This window comes from Halictus rubicundus, chromosome 11, assembly GCF_050948215.1.
Source record: "Halictus rubicundus isolate RS-2024b chromosome 11, iyHalRubi1_principal, whole genome shotgun sequence".
NCBI classification, from domain to species: domain Eukaryota; kingdom Metazoa; phylum Arthropoda; class Insecta; order Hymenoptera; family Halictidae; genus Halictus; species Halictus rubicundus.
In genome coordinates, this window is record NC_135159.1 from 13400661 (window position 1) to 13428534 (window position 27874).

Sequence of the window (27874 nt, forward strand, 5' to 3'; positions counted from 1 at the left end):
CTATTAATTCTTCTATTAAACAATACGAAATTAATCGACCCGTATCAATCTCGTTGACGACCGATGCTGTCCACGTGCACATGATATTTTTAGCCATTGTGCCAGCACCATTTTATCACCAGAAATGTCACCTGCATTAATTTTTCACACGTTCGGAAAATTTATTCTCTTAAGCATTAAATTTTTTTAAACGGTACCATCATATTTTCTGTTGGGGGTACATGTTAATTTTTTGAAATATAATTTCTTTTCCAAAATTCATCCTGTCGAGTATTCTAAATTCTATATATTACAGTTTCATATAAAAATGTATTATTCAGAGCACTCGTAAATTTTTTAACACACGCTTCCATGATTTGTAAAACTGTATCCTTTTTAGTGTTTATAATTTTTTATGTTAGGATTTCACATTTCCCGAGAGTTTCAGTAGTAGCTTGCTTTGTCTGCGGTGTACAGGAAAAATCACCGGAGGTGAAATTGCAAAGAAGAATGTCCATGGCAGTGACACAGAACCTTTCGTTGCTGGCGATATCGCCATCTCTCATGGAGCCGTGTTTTTTCCTCGGCTTCTACCACGTACCTCGTGCCCTTAAACCCTATAGTAGTCGGCTCATCCACGGTTTATTATGCGCGTCGCTGCACGGGAGGCAGCACTAATAAAAATACGCCGAGCTTTATGTAAAACGTCGCTCTCCACCCCTTTCGCCTGCCACCCCCGCAGTCATTTCCATCTTCGTTAAAGTACGTCCTGAGAGTCGTGTGTCATAACAGCCATTTTCGTCTTCCCACACGGTACTGAATGAGCTCGTCGTCGTTACACGCCGCCTACTGCGTCGCCATAGTCGCCTGTTACACTATGTCACACTCAGACGTTGTACACTGCGCTGTAAGGAAGAAATTCGAGACCGTATCGAGCGAAATTTAGGCTACCTCCTCGGTGCACGTGATTCCCTGATACAATTTGTCCCTTTAGTAACAAACGTTACTATGACAATTTGCATATACTAATCCCTGGAATACCTACTGCTGTGTCAGGTCTGCACAATTTCTGCCACCTCCTTGACTGTCATGCTTCTCTGGCACAACGTGCCCTCTTCGGTTATAAATGACCCCGAGAAAGCTGAAGCTAGGCTATAGTGACTCCTGACATTCTTACTACGACTTGTCAATTTTATGCCACCTCCTCGAGTCTCGTGTATCCCCGATACAACCCTGTACATTTAGTTACAAATATTAGTGAGACAATCTGCTTATAGTAACTGTTGGAATTCCTTATTAGGACTCTGTTGAGAACAAGATCCTTGGCTTTCATAGTTTTCTGGTGGATGGTACCTATTCGGTTACAAACATCACTAAGAAAATTTACTCCTGGTACAATACCAGGTTGGGCAGTCTCAGCTACCTCCTTGACAAGCATACTCTCCTGTCAAAAATGGCAAGCTTGTGTCTCCAAATACCGAGCAACACAGCTTCCGAAATCAATACTAGGTACCAGGAGATAGCGGAGCTCATGCCACCTCCTCTCGCGGCATGTGTCCCTGGTGGAAGCTCTAGACTTTCCAAAGAAAAAGCTCTGAGATAGCTGAATGTTGCTGAATATTGCTGAACTCGGGGAGCCTAATGGGTCCTATCGTACCTGCTCGATCATTCTGTTCCCCCGCTGCTGAAATCTAATTTTGGAGAGATCTCCTGGGGAATCAGAGCGAAGAAACTCCTACGGATCGTTAGAGGCTTGCTTCTAAGATCATGCCACCTTCTTCACTACCATGGTCCTCTGATCATGCCACTTCCTTGGCTGGCATAATCTTCTGGTACAACACCTGGGATTCTTAGAAAAATGTCACACACAGTATCGAGAGGCGCTCGTGCATTAGATCTTACCAAGATCATGCAACCTTCTTCTCTGGCATACTCTCCCGACCATGCTACCTCTTTCGCTGACATAGTCTCCTAGCGAAATAGCTAGGTGTCTTAGAAAAGTTTCTCACACATTCCCAATGGGTTCGACGTCATGCTGTGTGCAACGTGTGCCATTTCTTGCAACATCATGCGCTCCTGTTACAATATCAGACTGTTATCGTCGCGTGGCTTCGCACAATTTCGTCGAACTTGACGTAACATTCGTCGAAGAATTATTTCGTTCGCTTTCGGGGAATCGACGAAGGAATTCGTGAGGGTTGCGTGAAAAATGTAATTATCGCATTTGCGCGCTAATTAGAAGCAATTGCGGCGCATTTAACGTGTATCGGTTCTACTTAAAGCTCGTACGCGTTACTCCGACAATTGTTTGTCGCGTCGGGTCACGTTGCACGCGCTTCGCGAATTTTTGCATTACGTGGAGACAGTTCGCGTCGAATATTTGCGAATTGTTTGCGCGGTGAAAGAAAATGGAACGCGACAGGAATTTTAATGAAAAATATATAAATAGAAATGGTGCAACTGCGATTCCAAGGTAGAGACACTACAAGTGGCTGGACTGAAGTGAATGAGCGAGGCCGACCATGCGACTAGCGGCGTTCAAACGCGTCTGGTGCGTTCTCTCACCCTTGAACTATACTTCCTGTTCGCTTTGACAGCTTTCTCCTAAAAATAACAGTCTATTTTCAACGGAAAAGCTGACTGGACACACGCGACAAATTGTCTGTACGTCCACAACATTTTATACAATTGTTTTTCATTTTCGAAAAGTTATTTCCATTTGGTATTTGTTTGAAGGGCGGTTCCGGCGCTTTATTTTTTCATTTAATGGAGAACAGAAGGCGAGTCCGAGAGCGGAACGTTTAAATATCTCGGTCGGAGGGCTGTCGACACTCGTTTTCGCGCGTAAATGGCCAGTGTCCGTCGACGAACGCCGGAAGAATAAAGGGGATTCCGCGGAAACATTCGGCGAGCAGCCAGGTTCGCCGAAGGAAATATTTTCTCGGGCCCCACCGGATGTTGCCTTTTGATAATTCCGATCGGAAACAGACTCCCGGCGCGAATACCTCGACTGGGAATTTTCTGCCGGTCAATCGAGGTCCATAAATCCTCCCGGAATTTTTTCAAAATTTTTCCAAGCCCTCAATTCGATTTATTTAAATTTTTTGGGCTACACTTTCCATTGGTCATCAGTCAGAAGGTCCATGAATCCTCTCGGAATTTTTCTAAAATTTTTCCAAGCCCACAATTCGATTTATTTAATTTTTTCGGCTACACCCCCACTTTCCACTGGTCACCAAATAATTGTAAAATTAATTTTGAGCACGAGGCGACTTAAGTATCGATTTTCAGAAGATACAGTCAATCTTTAATATTTTTAAAAAACCCTGCAAAATTTTATCAGCCTCCGTATCGGTCATTAGCAACCATAAATTAGCTAGAGAATTGCTTCGAATCAATTCGGTATCGATATACATTTCATCGTAGTACAGTTAGCTTTATATACCGAGGGCTATTATAATACCAACGTCCTCGTGACATTTAGCGATCGTTCTTACTAATTTCAGCACATTAATCAGTGAAAGAAATTGTTTTCAACTGGGGACACAGTGTAACTGGTTCTCTTGAGTATCAATAAACGATGCTTTATCCGAACATAATGAAATTCATCATCGGGATAATTGCAAGCAACAGATGCAATTTGAATTGTTAATAACGCGTCGCTAAAGAAGGCTCGCAATTTTCTGTGATACAAGAACTCGGTGGAATGAAGCATCGTCGTTCGACGTAAATGGAAACTTGTACGTTCAGAGTCGCGCATGCGCGTGGCATTCGTTAATATACATTCCTGCCAATAAAAGTGCACCACTCGTTCATATTCTGTTAAATTAAAAAACAAATAAATCAAAAACTACGCATGCAAATATAGACATTCTCTGGTACACATATATAGAAAAAAAATGAGGTAAACTAAAAACCATTAAAATCCATAAAATTATCCTGGAAAACGTGAAATTATTCTTTTATCCACCGGAAGAATTTATTCAAGTATAATTTACTTTCTTCTCTTTGAATATCAGTTTCAAAAACATATTCTCTCCTCATTCAAGCAAAATCAGTTTTCAAAAAGAATTAATTTCCTTGCTCCCCAGAATAAATGCAGTTCTCAAAGAGAATCGGCCAACCAACGCCACCATTGAAATTGGAGGAAAATCATTTTGAGAAGGGTCTAAAAAAAAAAAAATAAAAAATTCAATATTGCGTGCCGACACGGGAGATTTTCAGGAAATGAAAAGCCATTTTTGACAGCGAATCGGGTTGCTCAAAGAGCACCGGAAAAAATTCGAAAAAAATCGCGGATCATGCTAAAAAGCATCGATTCAAACTGTAGCTGGAGCCGAGATCCCACGGCAAATACCGCGCGGTTCGCGTTGGTAACAAAGCGACGGCGGCGCGTGTTGTGGCTGGCGTACACAAGGCGGAAGATAAGAGAGTACTATAGCGCAATAAGTAGGCGCGGTGACGTAAATGTGCCTTGACGTGGCGCGCGAGGGGTTTGCTTTTCGCGATAGGTATGGTCGTCGGGACAAATTGCCGGCGATTACCTATATTGACAACGCGATTTACCACGCGTCTTCCGGCCGTGTAAACGACACCGTGAGGGGGCAACTGTGAAATGTAAGGATTCCGGGGCATGTAAATACGATACAGTCTGAATTTATCCCGAGGCGCGATTGGATCGCCATTATTCATTGATCGGTGGCGGTCCGAGTATACAATCCACAGGGGAAAAGAAATCGGCGGTTCAAGGCTGGATATACAGGTCTGGTTAGGTCTGGAAAGTCTCTGAACCGGATCTTTGTAGTCCTTTAGACGACTCCTTGTTAGGTCTGATGGTGTTAGGTGATGTAAAAGTTAGGTTCGATGGTGTGGGGCCAATGGTGATGCACTTAAGTTGTGTTCAGTTGTTTAAAGTTGGGTTCAGCGTTGCTAGGTGAATTGGGTTCATAAGTTGAGTCTTGTGGTTAGGCTGGAACAATTTTAGACACGTGGGAATTAATTATGGTTGTAGTTGGGTCACTTTTGGCTAGGCTCTGGACTTGTTAAAAGCACTGTGATTAGGGTGGACGGTTAGATGGTTAGGGTTAGACGTTATTAGGTACCTTCTAGTTAGGTCTGCACAGTGTTGGGTACCCTTATGTTAGATCTGTGCAATCTTAGGTACCTTTAGGTTGGGTCCGAACACTGTTAGGTTCATGTAGGTGAAGTCCGAGGAATATTGGGCACCCTTATGTTGGGCCTCAACGATATATACCCACCCCTAGGTTAGGTTTGAAGAATATTAGGTCTCCTTGTCAGGCTTGAACACTATTAGGTACGTTTAAGTCAGGTAACAATCCCAAACCTAACGCCAAAGTGCCTAACATTCCTGATTCCTAACTTCAAGGTACCTGATTTTGTTCAGACCTAAGTCGAGGGTGTCTCTATTAAAAGGGGCTTGAAAAAATTGCGTTGAACATAATTTTTAAAAACTTATCTATGCTCAGCATTTATTATACAATCTATATTTTACTACTAGTTACTACTTTTATGCTAGTAGTGGCAGCTGTACTGCTAGATACCACTGTTATGCTACTAATATCAGTTATAGTACTAGTATACTTGTACCACTAGTCACTACTATTATACTAGTAATACTAGTTGTACTACTAGTTGCTACTTGCAGTAGTTATACTACCAGTTAATACTACTGGAAGTTGTACTACCAATTGATACTAGTAGTAGTTGTGCCACCAGTTGATACTAGTAGCAGATGTACTACCAGTTGATACTAGTAGTTGTTGTACTACTAGTTGATACTAGTAGTTGTACTATCAGTTGATACTAGTAGTTGTACTACTTGTCGGTGCTCAACATTTATTTCGAAATTCGAGCTGCTGACCAGTAAAATAAGTCAAATATTTCTCCGTTGGCACCTGTTAAATTGCAATTTATGTTTCTGCATGGAACCGCAGTTCTGCAACTTTTGCAATTGCGTTCGAGAACGAGAAATTATTCCATGATATGGAACGAAACACGAATAAACCGAGCGTACATAAAAATAGAAGCTAATCGTCGGAATTGAAAACTAATTTCGAAGTTGGTTCGATTGTTCCGTATGTGTTCAGTGGCGGGTCTGTGTGTTCAGTCGCATTCGCGAACAGTCGGCGCGTTCTATTTTCGCCGTCCGGCGAAGAAACGATACGGTATTATTATGTAATGTAGACACCGGCGTCGCCGGATCGACACGTCGTCATTGCCCCGGAGTTATCGGCACCGGCCGATTGAAGTTTAATTAGCCGGAAGAAACGGTTAATTAGTTCCCCGTTTTTCAGCTCGGATTACGTCGAATAAAATTTATACGGCCGCAATCAGCCACGCTGCGGGGGCCAATTAACTATTTATGGTACTCCTGAATTCTTTCACGAGAACTGAAAACGCATGTCCGACCCTGGGGGAGGGGGTGGGGGGGATGGGCTTTTAGGTTTGACAAACGGTTTTAAACGATCCTCTGCGGCATTAACGTCTCCTTTCATTAGCCGACCACTACGTTTTCTGGAAAATTTATTTCACGCTGTCTCGGGCAGACAGAGCGGGAAAAACAGACGAAAACGAGCCGGGAAGTAATCCTTTAAAAATGCAGAGCGACGACTATAGAACCGTACCCCCCTCTCTCTTTCTCTCTCTCTCTCTCTCTCTCACTCCCTCCCCTTTTTCTCCGCGTTCGCGGAGGTGAATGGCGTGACATCGATTTTTCTATATCCGTGCTGTTCCGCACGTTTCACCTGGCTTCCCGAGCATCCACGTGTTCGTGCGCTGCCATTTGTTTGCTGGAAAACGATAAGCAACCTTTCGTGACAACTGACGAATCCGCTAGACCGGTTCCGAGGACCGACTAGACAATAAATCATGTCGGTGGAACATGGCAAAAAAGAAACGTACGGATGGCACACAAATAAATAGCTGAGATTGACGGAAATATTTTTGCGATGTCTAACGTTACATGTAAACAGATGTCACTCGATGATAGTTGCGCACAGGTATGATACGTCTCACGAGGTCCAGAGTCTGGACCCAATCAGAGTCTAATACCTAATACCTAAACAGAGTGTAATACCTAGTTGCACCTAACCACAAGTTAACGTACCAATTAACCATTAGCACTCGAATGGCGCCACTAAAAATTGCTGTACCATTATTCAAAATATTTTGCACATTATTAAATTTGTTTTATAACACGAAGAAAATATATATATATATAGAAGGGAAATATTCTAGGAAGAAATGTTTCGTTTTGGAGTTCAAATAGCTTCGAGTGCAAAGGGTTAATAATATGTATCAATTTTTAAAAAATATGGTTCACTAAAATTTCTGTAACCTCTCGTGCGTAAAGTGATTGGCGACCAATCAGTATGCAGATGCGACCGTCGTCGAAGATTGAAGGCACGGGGCGGCATATCAATACGCATGATCAGAGAGTGCAGTTCTGAATGGTGAAGCCACTTGCTCGGCACTATCAGTTGATCTTTTCGTGCAACGCAATAAATCATTGCAGCAACCGGCCACAGAGACCGTGCGACAGATATATAAACGGTTACTCCTCGGATGCTGTACAGATATACATTTTTCTATTGTCCGTCCCGACACTTGCATCTCTCCAATTCACCGCATAATCGGTGTCAACAGCAATCCGCCAGCTCGCACGAGCTCGCCTCGTGAGCAATTACAACCGCAACAAACCTAGACGCGTGCTCCCGTCAACTATGCTTTATCAATTTGTTCAGTTTCGTGCTACGTATGATAGACACCGAACTGCGTCTCTTTTTCCGTGAAGCTTATCTCCGCGACTGAACTCTTTTTTTTTCTATTTATAGCTAAACCGTCGGATCGAATTAATTAAATTTTTAGTCGAATTTCGTTGACAGTAGATATAAAAATGAATAGGGCCATTCCTAGGCATTTCGACACTGGGGATTTTGCTGAAAATTTGTTGTGATGTGTTTCACGTGAAATTAGGGGGGGTTTAAGTCATCGGTTTGCTGGGCTCGAATTTGTTTATAATATACGATCGAATTTTCCAACTTTAACGAATTTCCGTAAAAGTGATATGTACCTATGAATTTTTATTCGAAAAAGTAATGGTCCGATTCGATTGCAATTTTTTTGTATTCCAATCTGGAGGGAACGGTTTGTGCTAACGAATGTTTTTCAAACTTGAAAATTGATTTGCTACGTAATGAATAATGAATAATTTTATTGGAGCGATACGCGTGGAAAGAATATTTCCTAGATCGCGAACATAAATGCAACAGGGCAGAGGAGATGGAAGCCTATCGATCCGCGAAGAAAGAAAACCACCTGGAGCGGAATGCATTAGGTAATATACAAGGTGTCCTAGATTTTTCCGTCAATCGTGTCAGCACACTCTCCGAGTAAAAATAAGAGTAAAATCATGACTGCTATAAAATTTCGTAGCTCAACTACTGTTCACCGAATCGTAAGAATTAATTGACAACAATTTCCTCACACACAGCAACGTTAAAATAAAAAATTGCAACGTGTCACAAATTAACAAAATCCACAATACACTCCCTAAAGCAAAATTGAATTAATAAACGTGCAATCATAAATTTTGCAGTCAGTCTTTATCCGCTGTTAATTTATTGACCAACAGCATAAAATTTTACGGAACCTGTTTTCATCGGATTCGCCGATAAAATAAAATAAAAAATAAAATTCCGGTACCGTTAAAGCAGATAATGAACCGTTTGTCGCGGCTGGTTAGCATACTCACTTTTCCCCATTATAATTGCAAGAAGAAAATACACTGGTGGGAAAACCCAAGACGACACTTTGTTTATTATTATAGCCGGCAGACTGCTGGACTTCCCGGCGGAAAATTCGCGAGACGTTGAGAGGTGAAGGAGAGCACAGGAAGGAGAAGACACGGAAAATAATCAATTGGCGGGCCGCGCGCGACAAAGGCGTAGGCCTTTATCCGTCGGAAGACGGAACAAAAGCTATTTCCGGCGGCGGCCCACATGCGCCGGATCGATAATTTGTCAGGGCGGCCGCGGAGCGTTCATTTTTTATCTGTCATTCCCTCGTTTCCGTGCCGGTGACGTTCAAGTGCATCGATCACACACGGGTTGCCCAGTCTGGGTCACGTTCGACGCGTCTCGACGAACGAACTCTGCTTGTGGATACGCGGTGTGGCCACTGTGGTCGAAATAAGCGTGGGCAGACCCTCGCACTGTGGGCAGAAAACCCGCCAAATTCGTCGTTTGTTTTCGTCGATCCCCGGGAACCAAGTTAACTGGCCGTTCAAGGTCGGGGAACTGGACCCGCCCCCTTAGCTTTGTCTCCTCTCACCGCTTTGTGTCTTTATAAGGACCTACGAACTTGGACCGGACTCTTTTATAAGCGAAGAGCAACGGTATACTGGGAATTGTCCGTCGAAGTGGATCGATTAAGGAATTTGACTGTTCAAGGCCAGTGGGCGGGGCTGGCCCCCTCTAAATTGTCCCCTCCCACCACTTTAACTGTTTAGAATGACATACAGATGTCAAATTTATTTTTCATACAGCTAAAAAGTAAGAAGACATTGCAAATTGTTGACTGAAGTGAGGGAGTTGTCTGTTCGGGGCCAGTGGGCGGGGCTGTCCTATCTAAATTGTCTCCTCCCACCACTGTGACCATTTATAATACCCTACAGATGTCAAATTTATTTTTTGTACAGCTAAAAAGTAAGAAGACATTGCAAATTGTTGATTGAAATGACAGAGCTGTCTGTTCGGGGCCAGTGGGCGGGGCTGTCCCCTCTAAATTGTCTCCTCCCACCACTTTAACTGTTTCTAATGACATACAGATGTCAAATTTATTTTTTGTACAGCTAAAAAGTAAGAAGACATTGCAAAATGTTGATTGAAATGAGGGAGTTGTCTGTTCGAGGCCAGTGGGCGGGGCTATCCCGATCAAAATTGTCTCCTCCCACCAGAGCGCCTCTTTCCAAGGACCCTGAAGTGTAGATTCTTCGTTTCTATAATCTGAAAGGGAGAATACAGTGTACCTTAGTGAATGAAGTGTAAGGGCATTGCCTGTTCAGGGTCAAGGGGCGTGGCTATCCCCTCCAGACTGTCCAAACATATCATTTTGCCCCTCCTTTTAGACCTGAACGTGTAGATTCAGTAACCGATGAGATTACGGATCAGGGACTACAATTTTTAATTGGGCAATGATATTTGTGAACAGGTGGTTGGGTTTATTGACTGTTGAAGGTCATTGGTCAAGGTAAACCCCACCAGAATGTTTACTTTCGTATTTTTAGCTCTCTGCACGTATGTGGAGACCTAAATTTTGCAATTACCGAGTCCGAGGAGAAACCAGACACTTATAATAACTTCTGCTGGGACAGTATGCATACTGTGTAAAAAGAAGATAGATATTATTAAGTCTTCAAGGTCACTGCACAACAGACCTCCGCAAATGTCCAAAGCTATAAATTCCCTGACCATAGCACCTGCAGAATTAATTAACTACTGACTCAGTTCTCTTAGACAACATGTCGAAGATTAGCTTTTAAAGCCACATTGTCTAACCAACAAGAAACGTAACCTATAGTGAGCTGGGTACATCTATCGGGAGCGCAGTTACACGTTATTATAATAATTGCCAATCAGAAGAAACGATTACTCAATGTTGCTGTACTGTCACCGTGTGCGTACGAGCTTTTTGTTTCGGAGGCAAAACGATTAGGTGAGGTACACCTGTGACAGCGAGCTACGATGAGACTGACACATTCACGGAAGCGATCTCAACCGGATAATCGATTTCGATGTGCTATACGACGAAGCCGACGAGTCCTCGAGATCGGAGGAGTCCTGAATCCTTTTATGGAAGCAGTCTTTGGAAGCCAATCGGGTTGGCGCGATCCCTTGAGGTACTCTAAGTGAGTTCATGCTCTGCGGTCTGCCGCTCACGAGGGTATCGCTTCGCACAACTTTTGGATGCGCATCAAGATCTTTGTCTCCGTGTAAAATGACGGAACAGAGTTGAACACAGTAATACAAGGAGACTCGAACAATAAACTGTAATTCCATCCTGTAATCAAGACCTTGGCACTTGTCTCTGGTCTGACCCACAAATTCGCGAGGGCTGATACTACTGGCTGTTTCTGCTTGTTGATTAGACCTCCCTGTTGCGCTTCTTGCGGGCATGCAGGCCTAATTTTTAATTTCATTGTGGATACTATTTAATTCATTACCGCTGTTAAATATCATTATATTATATACTACTAGTTACTACTATATACAATGTATATTGGAAGTTGTAGTACGAGTTACCACTGTTATGCTACTAATATCAGTTATGGTACTTACTACTAGTATAGTTGTACCAGTAGTCAGTACTATTATACTACTAGTAGTACTTGCACTACTAGTTGCTAGTTGCAGTAGTTGTACTACCAGTTGATACTAGTAGCAGTTGTACTACCAGTTGATACTAGTAGCAGTTGTACTACCAGTTGATACTAGTAGCAGTTGTACTACCAGTTGATACTAGTAGCAGTTGTACTACCAGTTGATACTAGTAGCAGTTGTACTTCCAGTTGGTACTAGTTGTACTACTAGATACCACGGTTATGCTACTAATATCAGTTATAGTACTTACTACTAGTATAATTGTACCACTAGTCAGTACTATTATACTACTAGTAGTAGCTGTAGTACTAATTCCTACTATTATATTACTAATAGTAGTTGCACTACTAGTTGCACTACTAAATACTACTAGTTGCCACTTGCAGTAGTTGTACTACTAGTTGATACTAGTAGTAGTTGTACTACTAGTTGATACTAGGAGCAGTTGTACCACCAGTTGATACTAGTAGTTACTGCTAGTTACTGCTAGAAGTGGTTCTGCTAATATAGCGTTGTACAACTATATTACTATTAACCATTACAAATTTGGTTGGGCTACTCTTACGTCTCTCCGTGTAAACAGTTTCGCGGATTACCAAAATTGGTGTCCACCCACGCTTTCACATAAGCGTCGTAGCTTTCTTGCGCTTCCGAGTTTGTAAAATAAACGGCCAGTTCCGTATTCAATATCTACGGAAACTTTGGCTTTCTCTCTCTCTCTCCCACGCTCTCGTGATAGTGCGAGCGTGGGAAATGATGCATTGTGGATGTCGCTGGCGATTATTATTCTAAATACAGTGAGAATCGACAGCATTCCTACGATAGGATAGTCGCAGTTCCAGACTATGTTTAAAAATACACATGTTGTGACGTATACGTTCAATGAAAAACGAATACAACTTTTTGAAGAATCTATTATTTAAATGGAAAATTTTGGAATGTTAAAAAGGAGCTGTTTCTAAAATTTTAGAAATATTACGTCGGTAAATCATTTGGCCTTGACGGTTCGCCTATCGCGGATACGTATACCACGTGATGTGCAATTTCCGTGTGGGAACTACGCGCGAAATTAGACAGCGGATAATTGGAGGGAAAATTATCTGGCTCTCAGCCGAGGCGCATTTCATATTTCGAGATACGTGAAGCTTAGCGTGAATTCTACGTGCCCGGCGTCACGTTTACTGTCAATTGACAGCTGTCGGACCGGTCACATGGAGAAAGGCATTGGCATTATTCATGCAATCGTGTGACTATAGTAAAGCGTGGATTCCTTATTTAACCTCTTGGCTGTGTAGCTCGACTTAGATAATTAATTTCACGTGTAAAATATTTTTTGAACGAAATTGGCTTGCATAGTTAAAAATACACCTGGAACAGTGGAAGGAAGATAATAATTATTTACGGGAAAATGGTCACATATTTTTGAAATTAATTAATTCATGGAATACTTAATACATTTTTGAAGTAGTACATTTGAATTATCGAGGACATGTTGAGGAGATGCATGAATTATTGAGACAAGACCATAATGTTTAACAAGAAACTGATTTCGCATTTTTTATTCATCATAAGAGCACCTCATTAAATTCTTATATCCACAAAATAAGTCATTAAAAATGGTTTTTGCATGAGCTACTTACAATATTTGAAGGCTGCGGTCGAATTACCATAGAGACGAATTTTGTATTTAATTAAAATCTGATTTGTGCTTAATTCAAATGACTTTTACTGAAGCTGCATGCAATACTTGAATATTTATTATTTACCACAATTATGTTTACGAATGTATAATTTATAATTCATTAAATTCTTTTTGAATTTCAAATACCCACGACATTACCAATGATAATGATATGCCAAAATAATTTCTAAAAATCATTCTTCTCAAGACTGGAGTCAGCGAATCAAAACTGGAGCAAAATCCAGTACAAGATGTCATCAAAGCTGTACGTCATTAGCTGTCAATCGCCACAATGAATAAAATCTGCAGCCTTGGGCAGTACTGGACTTTGCGACCGGCATTAAAAGTGTTTTGAGTCTTTTATTGCTCTGTTGACAACGAATGTCTTTGTGCTTACATTTTTAACAAAAAAATTGTTAAAAATGACCGACCCCTTGAAAATTCATCAAACGTCGCGATACTAATTCCTTGCGATTACGAGAGCTATATGTGGCCCTCCGACGGTGACAGTTTTATCCGCGGTGTGTCATTATGTTGCGGTGCATTAGGCTACTTTGAGTGCTCGTTGCATACGTTATCTTCGTTGCGGAATTCTTGGGAATATTAATAATTCAAAGAGTGAGTAAGCGCCCTTTAGAATAAATATTCATATACTTATGAAATCCACAAATCATGACTTTACTAAAAGAGAAATGACAACTATACTCGCCTCAAATTATTAGTATACTTATTCGCCAAATTTGGAAGTTGGCCCACTGAAATTACAACCGATGTATTTTCCAAAAAAATGTAATTGAAAATTCCAGTCTCGAACATAGAAGTTGCACACTTTTTTGCTGAAATGAAAATGAGAATTGTGCAACGACGAATTAAGCAAAAATTTATTCAGCGGTCTGTAATTATTCGCAATCGAAAACACGGGTGTCTAGAAATGGTGAGATATTTTATTTTCATATACTGGAATGTTATAGTGATTTAGCTGACACTTAGCTATTTTGAAAGTGCTGGAAATGCACTGTAAAAGATAAGCGTTCTTTGTGGCTACCGTCTAAGCCTCAACTACGTCATACCGCTATCAATTCCAGCGGTTACGATTTCGAATACGCAATATATTGCTCGAACATTTTTATCGAAATCATGTGAAGAGTAGTGCAAAATTGTTTGGAAATTCTCGAGGACGTGGAACATTGTTAGAACAAATTTCGAGACAGTGCAACGTTCTTAGAAAAATGTTCGAGGCAGGCTTAGGTGATGTAAAATTTCAGGAAGTGGTCATTTTGGCAAATTGTCACCAGTTCTTCGGTTCTCAATTTCCGAAAATAGCAACTTCGTCGAATCTCACGAGTTGAGTCACATGAGGAGCTAGTGACTCCGAAAGTGACTCAATTTGATTTCTCGCGACATTAGGAAGATTCGTCGTCGATGATATCAGGTCCAAGAAAACAGAGACGACGATTGTGTCGCCTTCTTTGGCGCCAAAAAATCTTGACTCAGACACTCGAAATTCCGCTGAAATCATTTACCATCAAATTATCCAACATTTACAAAACTTGCAACCGAAGGAAAATCGTTTCGAACAGAAATTTCATTGGACTGTATTAAATATTTGTTTGCATCGGTTACGAAAATGGTGTAAACAGTTTATTTAAGCGAGAGAATTTAAAGCCCCGAGAAGATTCCAGAATTCGCAGAAGCTTCGCATTGGATCCTATTTTGTTTGTTTCCATTTTCTTGAGCAATTGATACTTGGGAACACAACGTTTCTTCTAAAATTGAATCATGGGACTTTCGGGTGTCCAATTTAATTTGAAACTGATAACTAGAAACACACAGTGAAACAAAGTAAAACACAGTGAGAGGCCACTTTCGAAAAGAAATGCTGATGCACAATAAAAATAAAGTTACCTTTTGCCATGGGCCCGTTGTCAGGCGAATTGTTTATTCAGACGGAATGTTCAACAATGAGATTGCATTCGAGGTACCGTACCTCTCGGAACCCTAACCGAGATCAGATATGACGCGAGAGGGAATCTCATAGAGATTCCTTTTAAATCCGAACGTAACCAGACTGAGAGAAACCTAGCTAAGAAAAATAATCCTCCTCTCCCACTATTATTATCCGGCGTTGTTTTCTTTACGGGGAAGTCCGTGCCGTTTAATTTCAACGAAAGTGAAAATTGCTCGTAAAAATTGTTTCATGGGAATCGCCCGTCTGGCCAGAAAATATTCGGGATTCCCGAACCACAGTGCGTTGAACTGGTAAGCATCAATTTTCAAAGAACCGCTTCTCTAAATAGAACGATTCCCAGGAAGCAAAGTAAAACAATATCTTCATTGATTAATCCTAGGTCGTGTCCTTCGGTAAAATATTCGAACGCTTAAAACTGCAGAGTGTGATCATTACGAGACACTTCCCGCAGTCCCACTTGGCACCGGCGACGGAGCCCGAGAGCGTCAATTATGCGACAGAATCTACAATGTGACGCTGCTGACGTTGGTCCATACCTTACACAGATTTATCTTGGTGCCGATGCATAGGGACTGCACAAGTTTTACTTGCGTCCCTGGGATCGCCAAATCTGAGTCTGCATTGAATCCTAGGACTGGGTTAGGTACCTAGGCCCTCTAAAATCAAGCATGGACCCTTTAAGCTCAGCTGGGACCCCTCCCCCTATTCCTAGCTTGAATCCTCCATACCTAATTTGGACCTACAACACCTGGCTTGGACTATCTACACGCAGCTTGGACCCTCTAGACCTAGCTTGGACCCCCTATACCAAGCTTGGACCCCCTATCCCAAGCTTGGACCCCCTATACCAAGCTTGAACCCCTGTACCTAGCTTGTACCTATAACACCTAGCTTGGACCCCAATACCCAGCTTGGACCCCATATACCTAGCTCGGACCCTCTATACCAAGCTTGGACCCCTATACCAAGCTTGGACACCCTATACCAAGCTTGGACCCCCTATACCAAGCTTGGACCCCTGTACCTAGCTTGTACCTATAACACCTAGCTTGGACCCCAATACCCAGCTTGAACCCCATATACCTAGCTCGGACCCTCTATACCAAGCTTGGACCCCCTATACTAAGCTTGAACCCCCTATACCAAGCTTGGACACCCTATACCAAGCTTGGACCCCATATACCTAGCTCGGACCCTCTATACGAAGCTTGGGCCCCCCTATACCAAGCTTGGACCCCCTATATCAAGCTTGGACCCCCTATACCAAGCTTGGACCCCTATACCTAGCTTGTACCTATAACACATAGCTTGGACCCCAATACCCAGCTTGGACCCCATATACCTAGCTCGGACCCTCTATACCAAGCTTGGACCCCTATACCAAGCTTGGACACCCTATACCAAGCTTGGACCCCCTATACCAAGCTTGGACCCCTGTACCTAGCTTGTACCTATAACACCTAGCTTGGACCCCAATACCCAGCTTGGACCCCATATACCTAGCTCGGACCCTCTATACCAAGCTTGGACCCCCTATACCAAGCTTGGACCCCCTATACCAAGCTTGGACACCCTATACCAAGCTTGGACCCCATATACCTAGCTCGGACCCTCTATACGAAGCTTGGGCCCCCCTATACCAAGCTTGGACCCCCTATACCAAGCTTGGACCCCTATACCTAGCTTGTACCTATAACACATAGCTTGGACCCCAATACCCAGCTTGGACCCCATATACCTAGCTCGGACCCTCTATACCTAGCTTGGACCCCCTATACCAAGCTTGGACCCCTGTACCTTGCTTGTACCTATAACACCTAGCTTGGACCCCAATACCCAGCTTGGACCCCATATACCTAGCTCGGACCCTCTGTACCTAGCTTGGACCCTCTATACATAGCATAGGCGGCCTATACTTGACCTGAACCCCTACACCTAACTCGGATCTCATACAATTATATGGGAAGCCCTATGTTTAGCTTGAACCCCATAGAAATTAGGCCCTCCAAGCTAGCTTGGATGCTGTATAAACTAGATTGGACCCTCCGTGCCTAACATGGACGTCCTAGCTACGATCTGGACCATTTAAATTTAACCTGGACCCTCCGGATCTAACGTGGACTCGCAGCGCCTAATTTGGGTGCTTTAAACCTAACGTGGATCCGCTGCACCTAGCTTGGACCCTCACAAACTTAGTTTGGACTTCAACGTACACCTAACCATAACAGGATGCACTCTAGACCCCACCAGCTCCAGGCATCATTATACTCAACTGCAGCACTAACCGGGGTCCCCACTGGATCCCATCAGACTACATCCACAAACCTAACCGGTCCCTGTCATCATACCACCGTAACAATCCTATTTCTGACCAAGACCACAGTCTCGACCTCCATTGACCCTGGCATTGACCTCGACTGAATCTCAGCGGGACCCTATCACGATCCAGCTTGTCCGCATGAAATACCCTAACATGTCCCCACCTTGGAACCGATCCTAGACCTAGCATAGCCAAAGTTAGAGCCACCGGCGAGCTATTTCGACCGGGAACGACGGTTCTTCGTAGTAGACTTTCCGAAAAGCCGAAGTCGGCGGATTCCCGCCGATTCTGGAAACCGTGTGCTCCCTTGTGCGTCGTCAGGCGTCTCTCTATCCCCACTACGAACTCGCGCGAGCCGAGCGGAGCGGAGAGCGCTAGCGCGAAAGCGAGACAGCGCGTTCGGCACCGATAAAAAGCAGGGAGACGCGATTCCGGCACGTAGACCACGTTTAGCAGTCGAGTGACGTCCACGCGTGCCGCAGACGTTCCCCGAGGCCTAGAGCAACTGTTGCTATAGTGAACCAGTGGACTATAAATCCCGTATAACCGATCGCTGATCTAGAAGTCTCGAATCCAAGTGAACTATTTGATTTTCTTTATTTTCGGTTTTCTGTCGAATTCTCTCAGTCTCAGTGCGAATCTTCTCGACACGTTGGCATTGTCTCGCGCGAGAAAGAGGAAGAGAATTGTCACCGAGTAGAAAGTGTGCTGCAAGTTCCTCAGGACAGGTTCGGTGAAAGTGGAGCGATTTTCACGTGGAGACACGCGCGTCGATTCGAGTGTTCGCCGTTGTGCGCTTCAGAAGACTCCGTTGGCGGTTCTTTGTTGTTGGTTAGCGACATGGTCCAGCAGATGGACACCGAGTTCGGAGCCGGAAACCTGGGAGAGGCCGCTAGGTACTTCAACTACTTGAGGACCCTGGCAGACCTTACGGCCATGGCCAGCATCATGGTCGTGCAGGTAATCGATTTCGAGAGCTCTTATCGCGGGGAACCTTTGACTGTTGACCAGGTTCGGTCGTGTCTTGTTTTTCTCGGTGAATTGATTTAACTTGGCGAGCACCGGTGCAGTCCAAGGACTGCATTCCGGATGGTGGAAAAAATTGAAACCATTTTTTCCGTTGCCTAGGAAACGCTTAGGACTTTTAACGAATATTTTGGGGGTCATCTTTGTAATTATTGTGAACCTTGGGACCCGGAGACCATTTCTTAAAAATTAATGCGGACTGATTGGCTCGTTCTTATGGTTTTCTTTTGTCATGATTTTTATGGAAAAAGAGATCGGTATCCCCAGGAAATTAATTTTTGTAGGTATTCTACGCTTGAGAACTATGCCGACACCATTTTTCTTAAACAATTCTTTCCATTCTTTTGACAGATTATTTTGAATACAATGCGATTTTACAAGCGTCTCTCCCGGTTCATAAATTGATTCACTATACCACAAACGAAGTGGAACACCGTTCCACGAGAACGTTGGCATAATTATTCGATATATTCAACTGTCATAGATGCATAAAAACTGCTTATTCATTACAAATTCTGTCTAGACTTAGAAAAAAGAGAGTAAATCTGGGACTCCAATAACGATGTTTGTCATTTTTGAATGAGCTGAAAAAGAGTTTCCACCACTCTCGAGAATTTTGAATTTTTGTCTTTCGAAACAGAAAAAAAGCGTGCGGCAAGACTCGATTTATGGCAAGTTTGTAAACATGTTTGTTTTGAACGTGGCTGGGTGCATTGACATCGACAAATAAATATTCGTCGCGCGAGCTCACTGCGTGACAATTCGCACGACAGACTAATAATCCAAATGCAAAATTTGCTGAGACTCGGCCGAGGCAATGAAGACGTAATTAATTAACTGAGCCAACGTGGAAATATGTCCGGTACGATCCGATGTTAAAACACTGTGGAGAATTAATTTGAACTTTAATATTTGAATTTAATATGAATTTGATTAACCTATTAATTAATTAACCGAGCCATTTATATTGCCAATGTGATTCAATAAATTTATTGAAATATTTCATAAAATGAATTTGAATCGTTCGAAATGGTACAACGGTTTAATACGAATGTTACGAATTTATCAATTAATTAACGAAGCCATTAAGGAGATTTACATTGCCCAGTATGATTCAATAAATTTGTTCAAATATCACAGAAAAATGATTGAAATTGTTCAAAGCGGTACAAAGAGTTCGTTATGGATTTTTGATTAATTCTTTCAACAAAAGGAACAAAAGGACACAGGTGACTTTCGAATTAGCATGAAAAAATATTTGTCTTGCGATTGCACAGTATCATAGTCTAAGATAAAAAGCAGCGGCGTTAAGCCCTCAGAACATGTGCCTGTGGATTTAGCCTGGATCGCACGATTTACGTGTAAATCTCGATCTCCGTGCCATATGTTGCACTTGGAATGGCGAACTGTGTGGCGGCTTCGAAATTGATCGCTGTCAGAACACTTTATTCTCGTGAAACGAGGGCGGATCTCGGAAATCGATCCATCGATCATTCTGCATTTCCCCTTAAATTACGTTCTAACAACGAACATTAATGTTTAGAATACCTTGAAAGGATAAACGAATTTTTCTGGTGACGGAGGAGATCTTTCTCTCAACAGAATTGCAATAATCTTGGTCAATAAAGAATCTATTTAATTAATAAAAATCCGGAGTGAACAAAACGCTATTTAAAGCTTGCAAGAAGTTCAATTGACAATAGCATTGACATTTTTCGTTACATTGTTATTATTTTTATTATTGTCAAGGTGGCCGGCAAAAATTGGCGAAAATTTTCCGATCCACAGGGACACTTATCTTCATTGTTTACGAAGAGAAAAAAAAAACATTAAGATGGATCAGTGTATCGTAGCATCAAATTTGAAAAGGTGTCATTATCGGCTCGTTTCTTTCGTTATCAGCGATTTCGCGCGCGACTCGCGCTATTTCTGTGCGAAAATAACCGATCACCCTTTCGCGAGATTAAATCCTATCGCTGTCGGATCGACACTCGAAGTCGATATCGAAGGGACACCAGGCTGGTGTTTTGATTGATATAAAAATATCGCAGATAATAATCTCGCCGAGAATTACGCGGAAATCCACTGATTTATTATTACATGTTTAAAATCCCCCCCCCCCCCCCCGCATCTCTAGTCTGTTTTCACAATAATAGATTTTTGCAACGATGATTATGCAATACCGGGCGAAATTAATTTCGAAATTGCGATTGCGTTGACTGCATTCCGCTTCCCCCGGCGTATATTTTACAGTAATTTTCCCGATAATGATTTATGCAAATCGGAGGGAGATATTGCCGTTCGTTTACCGGTCGATGCTTATTTATTGTAACAATAAACCATCGCGTTCGGCGGCGGATACGACAGACTAACCGGTAGACCGAGCAATTTATGTTCCCATTCAGACTGCGGAATCCGTTTGGCTTTCTACCAAAACGACGCGAAATGTACGCCTAAGGCCTGTCCAAATATTCTGAACGGTCGTATCTTCCGAGAAAAAAGATAACCGAGACTTTGGATACGGTGCCGATAAGCGTTATCAATGGGCACGGGATCCAGGATGTCGCCGATAAGAAGTGTCATGGGGTCGGTGTAATCGTGGTACTTAATTAATGACGTTTCTCTTACGTAGCAGGTCCACGAGAACATAATTGGCCTGAGATCTCGAGAGAGAGAGAGAGTCAAGGCTCTCGCATAACAGTTCGTTCGCGGGCTTATCATTGTTATTCGTCGCTTCGGACACGATACGTGTGTGCGTGGCAACGAAGCAACGTGTACGGGTCGAGAAGTTCAAGAAAGAAATCAAAAAATAATTCAAAACACTTATGTGCATTCTGGCGACCTGATCCATAAGATACTAAAAGTCCTACCCCAGGCATAGGCTCAGAGCAGACCTAACTCCGGGCATCCTAATGACTCCAGGCCTAGCCCTGAACATTCTAGGGGGGTTGGCCTAACTTTCCCAACTCGGCTCAACCCTAACAGTCTCCGGATGCTCCAATAGTGTAACCTGGTGTCCTAAGAGTCTCGGACCTAATCCAAACATCCTAGGGACCCCAGGCCAATCGAATATCCCCATTTTTCTCTCATCAATTTTGGCACAGTCATCCTAGCGACCTAATCCATAAGATACTAAAAGTCCCTAACCCCAGGCATTCTATAGCTCTCAGAGCAGACCTAACTCTGGGCATCCTAACGACTCCAGGCCTAGCCCTGGACATTCTAGGGGAGTTGGCCTAACTTTCCCAACTCGGCCCAACCCATGATGCCCTAACAGTGTCCAATAGTCCAGCCCGGTGTCCTAAGAGTCTCAGACCTAATCCAAACATCCTAGGGCCCCCTGGCCAATCAAGCATACCCATTTTTCTCTCATCAATTTTGGCACAGTCATCATCCTAGCGACACAATTTCCGATTCCAGTTCTGCGAAGATGATCAAGTACTTTTCCACGATCACGAGATGTCTCGATCTCGGATTTCGTTGAATTTGCCCAGAGCGAGATCTACGATAGTGGAGGACCAAAGTATGGTTGGAGATATGGTAGCGATAAGAGACCACGTGGTGGTAGCTACGTAAGATTAGGGATTTATCAGGTTTCGAAGATTCCCAAGCTTTGTCATCGACGGTGACATAATTCGCGTTATAGTTCGGACACGTCACCGCCGCTGACACATTGGCATCGCTTTGGTTACCTGGGCAATTACGTTTACCGCCCGATAATGAAATTATGGTCTTAGTCATCGTTCCCTCGGGTACGCAGTAGCTGTACTCTGGATTCATTCGCGTGAGAACGGATCAGTGAATGACGCGATTCAATCATCCATCGTCGCGAGACGTGACGGAGGGGCTACGGATGACTATTTATATAAAAATACTGTTATTTAAGTGTAACGGTGCGGAACGGACACTTTGCAAACTCTGAATATTTGCTGAATATTTTTTAAAAACTAAGTTACACCCTCTGCCATTATATTTACCACTTTCCTCGATAAAAATAATTAAATGTCAGAAGGCTAATTTCCTAGGAATGATTTTTTCCTGGTAGATCAGAAAATTTTTTATAGTCTCAAATAAAACGGTACCCGACCGAAAATTTATTATAATTTATTCAATGGTAAAATGTCCTCCGATTTCCTTCCTCCTGGAATTTTAGAAAACAGCATTTCCGATACTTCCGAACGAAGCGACCGTGAATACCAGAAACAAATTTTCCCAGATTGAAGCGAGCTTGATGGACGTTTTAAATAAATTAAACCAGCGAAGTTATTTGCATTTCAGCGAGTTCCTTCGCTCAGGCAAATGTCAGCGCGCACTCTGCGCTGAAATCCGAGATTAAAGCCTGTCCCTGACCAGCGCAACATTACGTGACATTTGGGAAACGAAACGGAATCGTGAACGTAGGAGGGAAAGGCGCGTCGGTATCTTCCCACGATTAGGTAGCCACGAAATACTTTGTCAAAGACGTCCGAGCTGATAAGGCGAGGTCGCGTCGATAGAAATATGTTTATTTATACCGGACGATAAACCGTTTTATCGGCGATCTACACCATTCGAAGACTCGGGCTATCTCGATCGAGATTGTCGCGGCTTATCGATTATTTAACCGTTGTTATGCAATTTCGATTATTTCTACAATTGTTCGCGTTCGTCCACGGAAAATCGAATTAGTCGCGGAACGCTGTGATTCGCTGTGATACATCGATCTGTGTGTTTCATGGCTCGTCGAGCACGGCTTTCCAGACTAATTTCCCCCCGGCTAATTATCGAGAAACCATCGGCTAAATTCTTTGGATCATTAACCGACTGTCTTTCAGAGACGATCATATCGGGAATGTTAGGCATGCAGAATGAAGAGCGCACGTTCTGATTATTGGGGCGCTGTTTCCGCTCGATTGCCTCTCCGCTGACCTAATTGTGTCTTCTGCCTCTGTGCAGCACCGCAGTTTTATCCGCGAAAAATTCAATGGCAATTTCGCCGTGACGCAATGCCACTGTTGCGGCTGCTCGAAGAGGGTAAATGAAGATTCCAGCTTGGTCAAAAGTGCCCCCCCCCCTAAACGAAATTGATTTTTGATCACACCATTCGATACAGCTGCCAAATAAACCCCTCTGTGACAAGTTTCAAGTCCCTACCCCTACCACAAGGGTAGTTACAGGGTGAGCGCGGTTTAATGAATTATTCCCTATTTCTCCTACTCGGCACGTTTAAAAATTACGAAAAAATTCATGAACATTCTACCTAACAGCGCACACGACAGTGAATTATTTCAGAATTTTTGGCTGCAAAATCGATTTTTAATTTTGAAATCGGTGATTTCTGCTTCCGGATTTTTTCAAAATCGATTTTGCAGCCAAAAATTCTGAAATAATTCACGGTCATGTGTGCCATTAGGTGGAACGTTTACGAATTTTTTCGTAATTTTTTGTCGAGCCGAGCGGAAGAAATACAGCATAATTCATTATTCAGTCCTCACCCTATAACTACCCTTGTGGTCGGAGTACCGACTTGAAATTTGTCACAGGGGGGTTTGCTTCGGAGTACTATCGAACGTTGGGACCATAAATCAATTATGACCATCTTATTCGGCTGTAGCCTTTGTCGGTTTAGGTCAAAGGCAGTATTCTCGGGGGTAATGATGGCACTGACTCCGATGTGTTTTATCTCGTTCGGAAAACAATCTATTCGATAACAGGTCAGTCCTCTTTGTGGTTGTTGCTCGTGTGTATCTGCATCGATATCCGCGTAATCACTCGGGATAAAGAGAAATCCTTTCGCCGGCTGCTACGATACTGATAAGGCCGTTACCAGGGCCCAGACACAACGGTACTAGCAATCTGTTTGCCGATCTCTCTTGGCTTTCTGTGTCCACAGTCGGTCCTATGTGGTGGTGCGTGTCCGTGGCTGTTTATCTGCGTCGAAATTTCATACACGACACACCGGCTGTAAATATCGTAAATTACGAGAGATAAGGGCCCCTCGACGAATCGGATACGAGAGTCTCGCTCGTGTTTGACGAGCTTCCCGTCCCATAAAACCTGCTCGGTCCCATGCTACGTCAGAATGGAAATTATCCGAGGAGATTCACTATTATTTTGACACTGAACAAATTTTCGGAATTGTGCAATATACCACCGGCAACGAAACTTATTCATTCATTCATTTATTCATTTATTCATTATCCATCTTAGGGACTGATGATGTTTCGCCAGATTTTTTATGAGACTGCACTACTTGATTTACTACTTTTATAGTACGAAGAAATGAATCTCTGGCCCCAAAATTATTTGACAAAAATTGCAGGCCAGTCTTCTGGACTGTCCGATATTTTTATTAATATTTATGACCGTCTGTGTGAGAGTAATATTTATTTTTGAAGGTATACATTTTGAAAATGACTGTCTTTTAACCCTTAGCACTCGAATGGTGACTCGGAAGCACCACCAGAAATTGTTGTGGCATTATTTCAAAGAAATTACAAAAAATATTACAAAATATTTGTTACATTACAATATTTGTATTTAATAGATTACTAAACATTCAAATACTATATGTAGAAATCGGATCAGTTTCGTTTGAATAAATGGAAAATATTGTAAGACGAAAGAAAAATTTAATTTTACATTGAAAATAGTGCCGAGTGCAAAGGGTTAATATGAAACTGTTAACGAGCGATCAGTGGGTCCCCGGATTTTTTAAAATTTGGTATCTCTGGTGGAGTGTACATTTTTTAAAATTTATTATTCACATCAGGACTTTAATCTGAATTCTGAATTTCTTGCGAATTGTTTTTGTTTCGGTGGTCCACTTTTGGCTGTGATGGATTGCGACGATTGTTATGATTAAATGCGCCAGACAATGAAACTAACTGCTCCATTTCTTTCGTTGCAGTTCAAGCGAATGCTGAACAAGGAACTCTCCCACTTCTCCGAGTCCTCGAAGTCTGGCAACCAGATTTCAGAGTACATCTGCAGCACTTTCCTCGGTGAGTTGAAGAAACATTTGCTTTCGCGGTCGCCTTTTCGAAACTGGGGCTCTCCTGCGGCCGTGTCCCACTGGAAAATTAATTTCCTTCCGCTGAAAGTTCACGGCCGACGCAATTATACTCCCCAGGGAATCGATAATAATTGCTGGTGAATCTTTAAATCGTTAATTTCGACCGTCCTTAAAACTGCAACACAGTTGCACGTTCGGTCCGAAACCAATCGAGTCAACTAAAATTCATTTCAGAAGTGCTAATTCAGTTTGGACACCTTCCCGATCCAAACCCAAAATTTGATGGATTTCCGACGACTTTAAAAATGAAATTGATTTAAATTTATTTTCGATCTTTAATTTTACCATGTTGTGGAATTCTGAATAATTGAAAGAATATATTTTTCCGAATTAATCTCTCGGTTTTGGTATTGTAAGAAATTTTGTGTTTTCGGTGATCTTGGAGGTGGAATGGATTGGAATTGTTTTCTATTTTGCTTGCGTGTTTCAGAAAATTCGAATTTTATTTTTCGAGCGAAAAAGGAATTCGTTTCAGCTGATTTTAATTTCAAATCGACCGAGTCCGTTTGTCTTCGGTATCGCGCAGCGCCGAAAAGAAAAAAAAAAAAACACAAAAAGGGGAGAAACAATAATGGATCATCGAGGTCATCCGGCGCCCATTTATCAGGGGCAACGAAATGAGCACCGTTCTCTTACGCATTAAAGGCCCTTGAGACCACGTAGACGCATGATAATTTCTCGAGCATTCATCCCGTCGGACGCGCGCTTTGTGCAACTGCTTTTTTCTCGCGGAATCAGGAAATGACAGACCTCCATTCTTGTTCATCTAAAGGCGCTCTCGAATATAGTACTTTTATCCTGACTCACGAGGAATTCAGAACGCTTCCGCGTCGCGAACGCTTTCGTAATCAATTTTACACTTGAAAGGAAACTTAAGGATCACTTAAGAATTTTTCTCAACCGAACCAATAAACATATCGATTTACAACTTTCCGCGTGCGTTAACGAATCCCTTGGGAGTGTATTAAAATTCGTTTCATTAAAAAATACCGGTTTGCCCCAAAGTTACGGAGCTTTCAAGCAAAAGTCTATTTGTTATCGCAGTAATTGTAGAAAATGAGAAAATCAAAAAGATTTGGAATCTGTATAACGGCAGCTACCATCTCAAGTAGAAAAAAAATTAATGCAACAAAAATTGTGGTTAGAAAGGAAATTAAAATTTTTCCATGAAACGTTGTATTTTTAAATTCCCAAAAATGAAATGTTGCAAATATTGATTCAGTGTTTGTTCAGGCGATAAAGGAACGTTTGCAGAAGATGTCTGTAAAGTTTCGAACAAATCGGACGATTGGTTATCGAGATACAATTACAATCGTGTCGAAAATGATCATCATGGAAGTAACACTTTTTCAGAGTTAATTTTACGAGGTTCTAAACAACACTTCGTGGATTGTCATTTAAAAATACAAGCTTTTATTGTGGCGGAAAGAGAATGTTATTTTTGGGGGCCATTAGCTCCGAAATTGGAAAAGAATTAAAGATGTCGGTGGTTTGAAAGGCAGATAAGCGTGTATTCAAATTGGAATGGATAATGAGCCGGCGGCATATTTTAACCTTATGCGTCAGGCTCTGTCGTGGCACGTGTCCTTGAACAGTTGCCGGACAGGTTAGCACCGATTGATCGATTCAAGCCGGATAAAGAGATCGTGGATTACATCCGAAGTTAATCTCCTCTTATCCGCGCCGTAACACTGTGTTCAGGAAGTTTTGTAATACGTCGTAACATTATAATTTCTCACGAAACTCGCCGCTACGGGGTTCTAGCGTCACAGGGATTTCCACGTGTTTCGCGAAGAATTAGCGAAACCCTATGCTATCAATATGAAATCTGAATTAGCGTGCTCGTATCAGGGTAGAGAACACAGTGGATTTCGCGTTCTATTTTTAATTAAACATTGCGGAACCCCGTTTCATCCGAGTTCAACTTTGAACAGAGTTCGGTGGAAATGCCGGGCACAATTTAATTGGAACTTCGCGTGTACGTTCATTAACGTTATAGTTATTCCTAACGAGCTCAGCCTCAGCTCAGGAACTTCTCTATTGGATCATCAAGAGAATGGGAAAACAATACTAATACCAATATAATAATAAACCCCACTGCACGAAATTAAATGGCCCCTTAATCAGGACCTGTAAATTACCAATCTTTCGAGTACTGTAAGTTCGGTTAAAAAAATCTTGCAACGTTGTGCTGGTGCTCATTTCAAAGGGCACAGTTTCCGCTTTTACATCCTCGTTTGTGATTTTTTAAGTATGTTTTTATTCTGAAATACGTAGGGTTAATTGAAAATGGTCATTTTGTGGGAATTTTTCGAATTCAAACGTCTGCACAGACGTGGAAAAATTTTTTCCCTGACTAAAACTAGCATGATTTTGTAGACCGAAGTCGGCGCTTTTCAACGAGTCCAAAAAAATTGATCTACGATTTTTTTCACTGCTCTGTCAC

At 42.3% G+C, this 27874-nt stretch overlaps 1 protein-coding gene across 17 annotated transcripts in view; it reads left to right on the top strand.

Annotated features, from left to right (window-relative positions):
- Positions 1-27874, top strand: part of Dnc (phosphodiesterase dunce) — a 385323-nt gene that overhangs the window by 348193 nt on the left and 9256 nt on the right. For 16 of the 17 annotated variants that reach the window (XM_076796809.1, XM_076796815.1, XM_076796817.1 and 13 more), the window contains one exon: positions 25264-25357. In XM_076796809.1, the coding sequence (XP_076652924.1) occupies positions 25264-25357 (94 nt within the window). Of the gene's footprint in view, positions 1-18150; positions 18309-25263; positions 25358-27874 lie in introns of those variants that run through there. The other variant, XM_076796820.1, reaches the window with a different exon arrangement.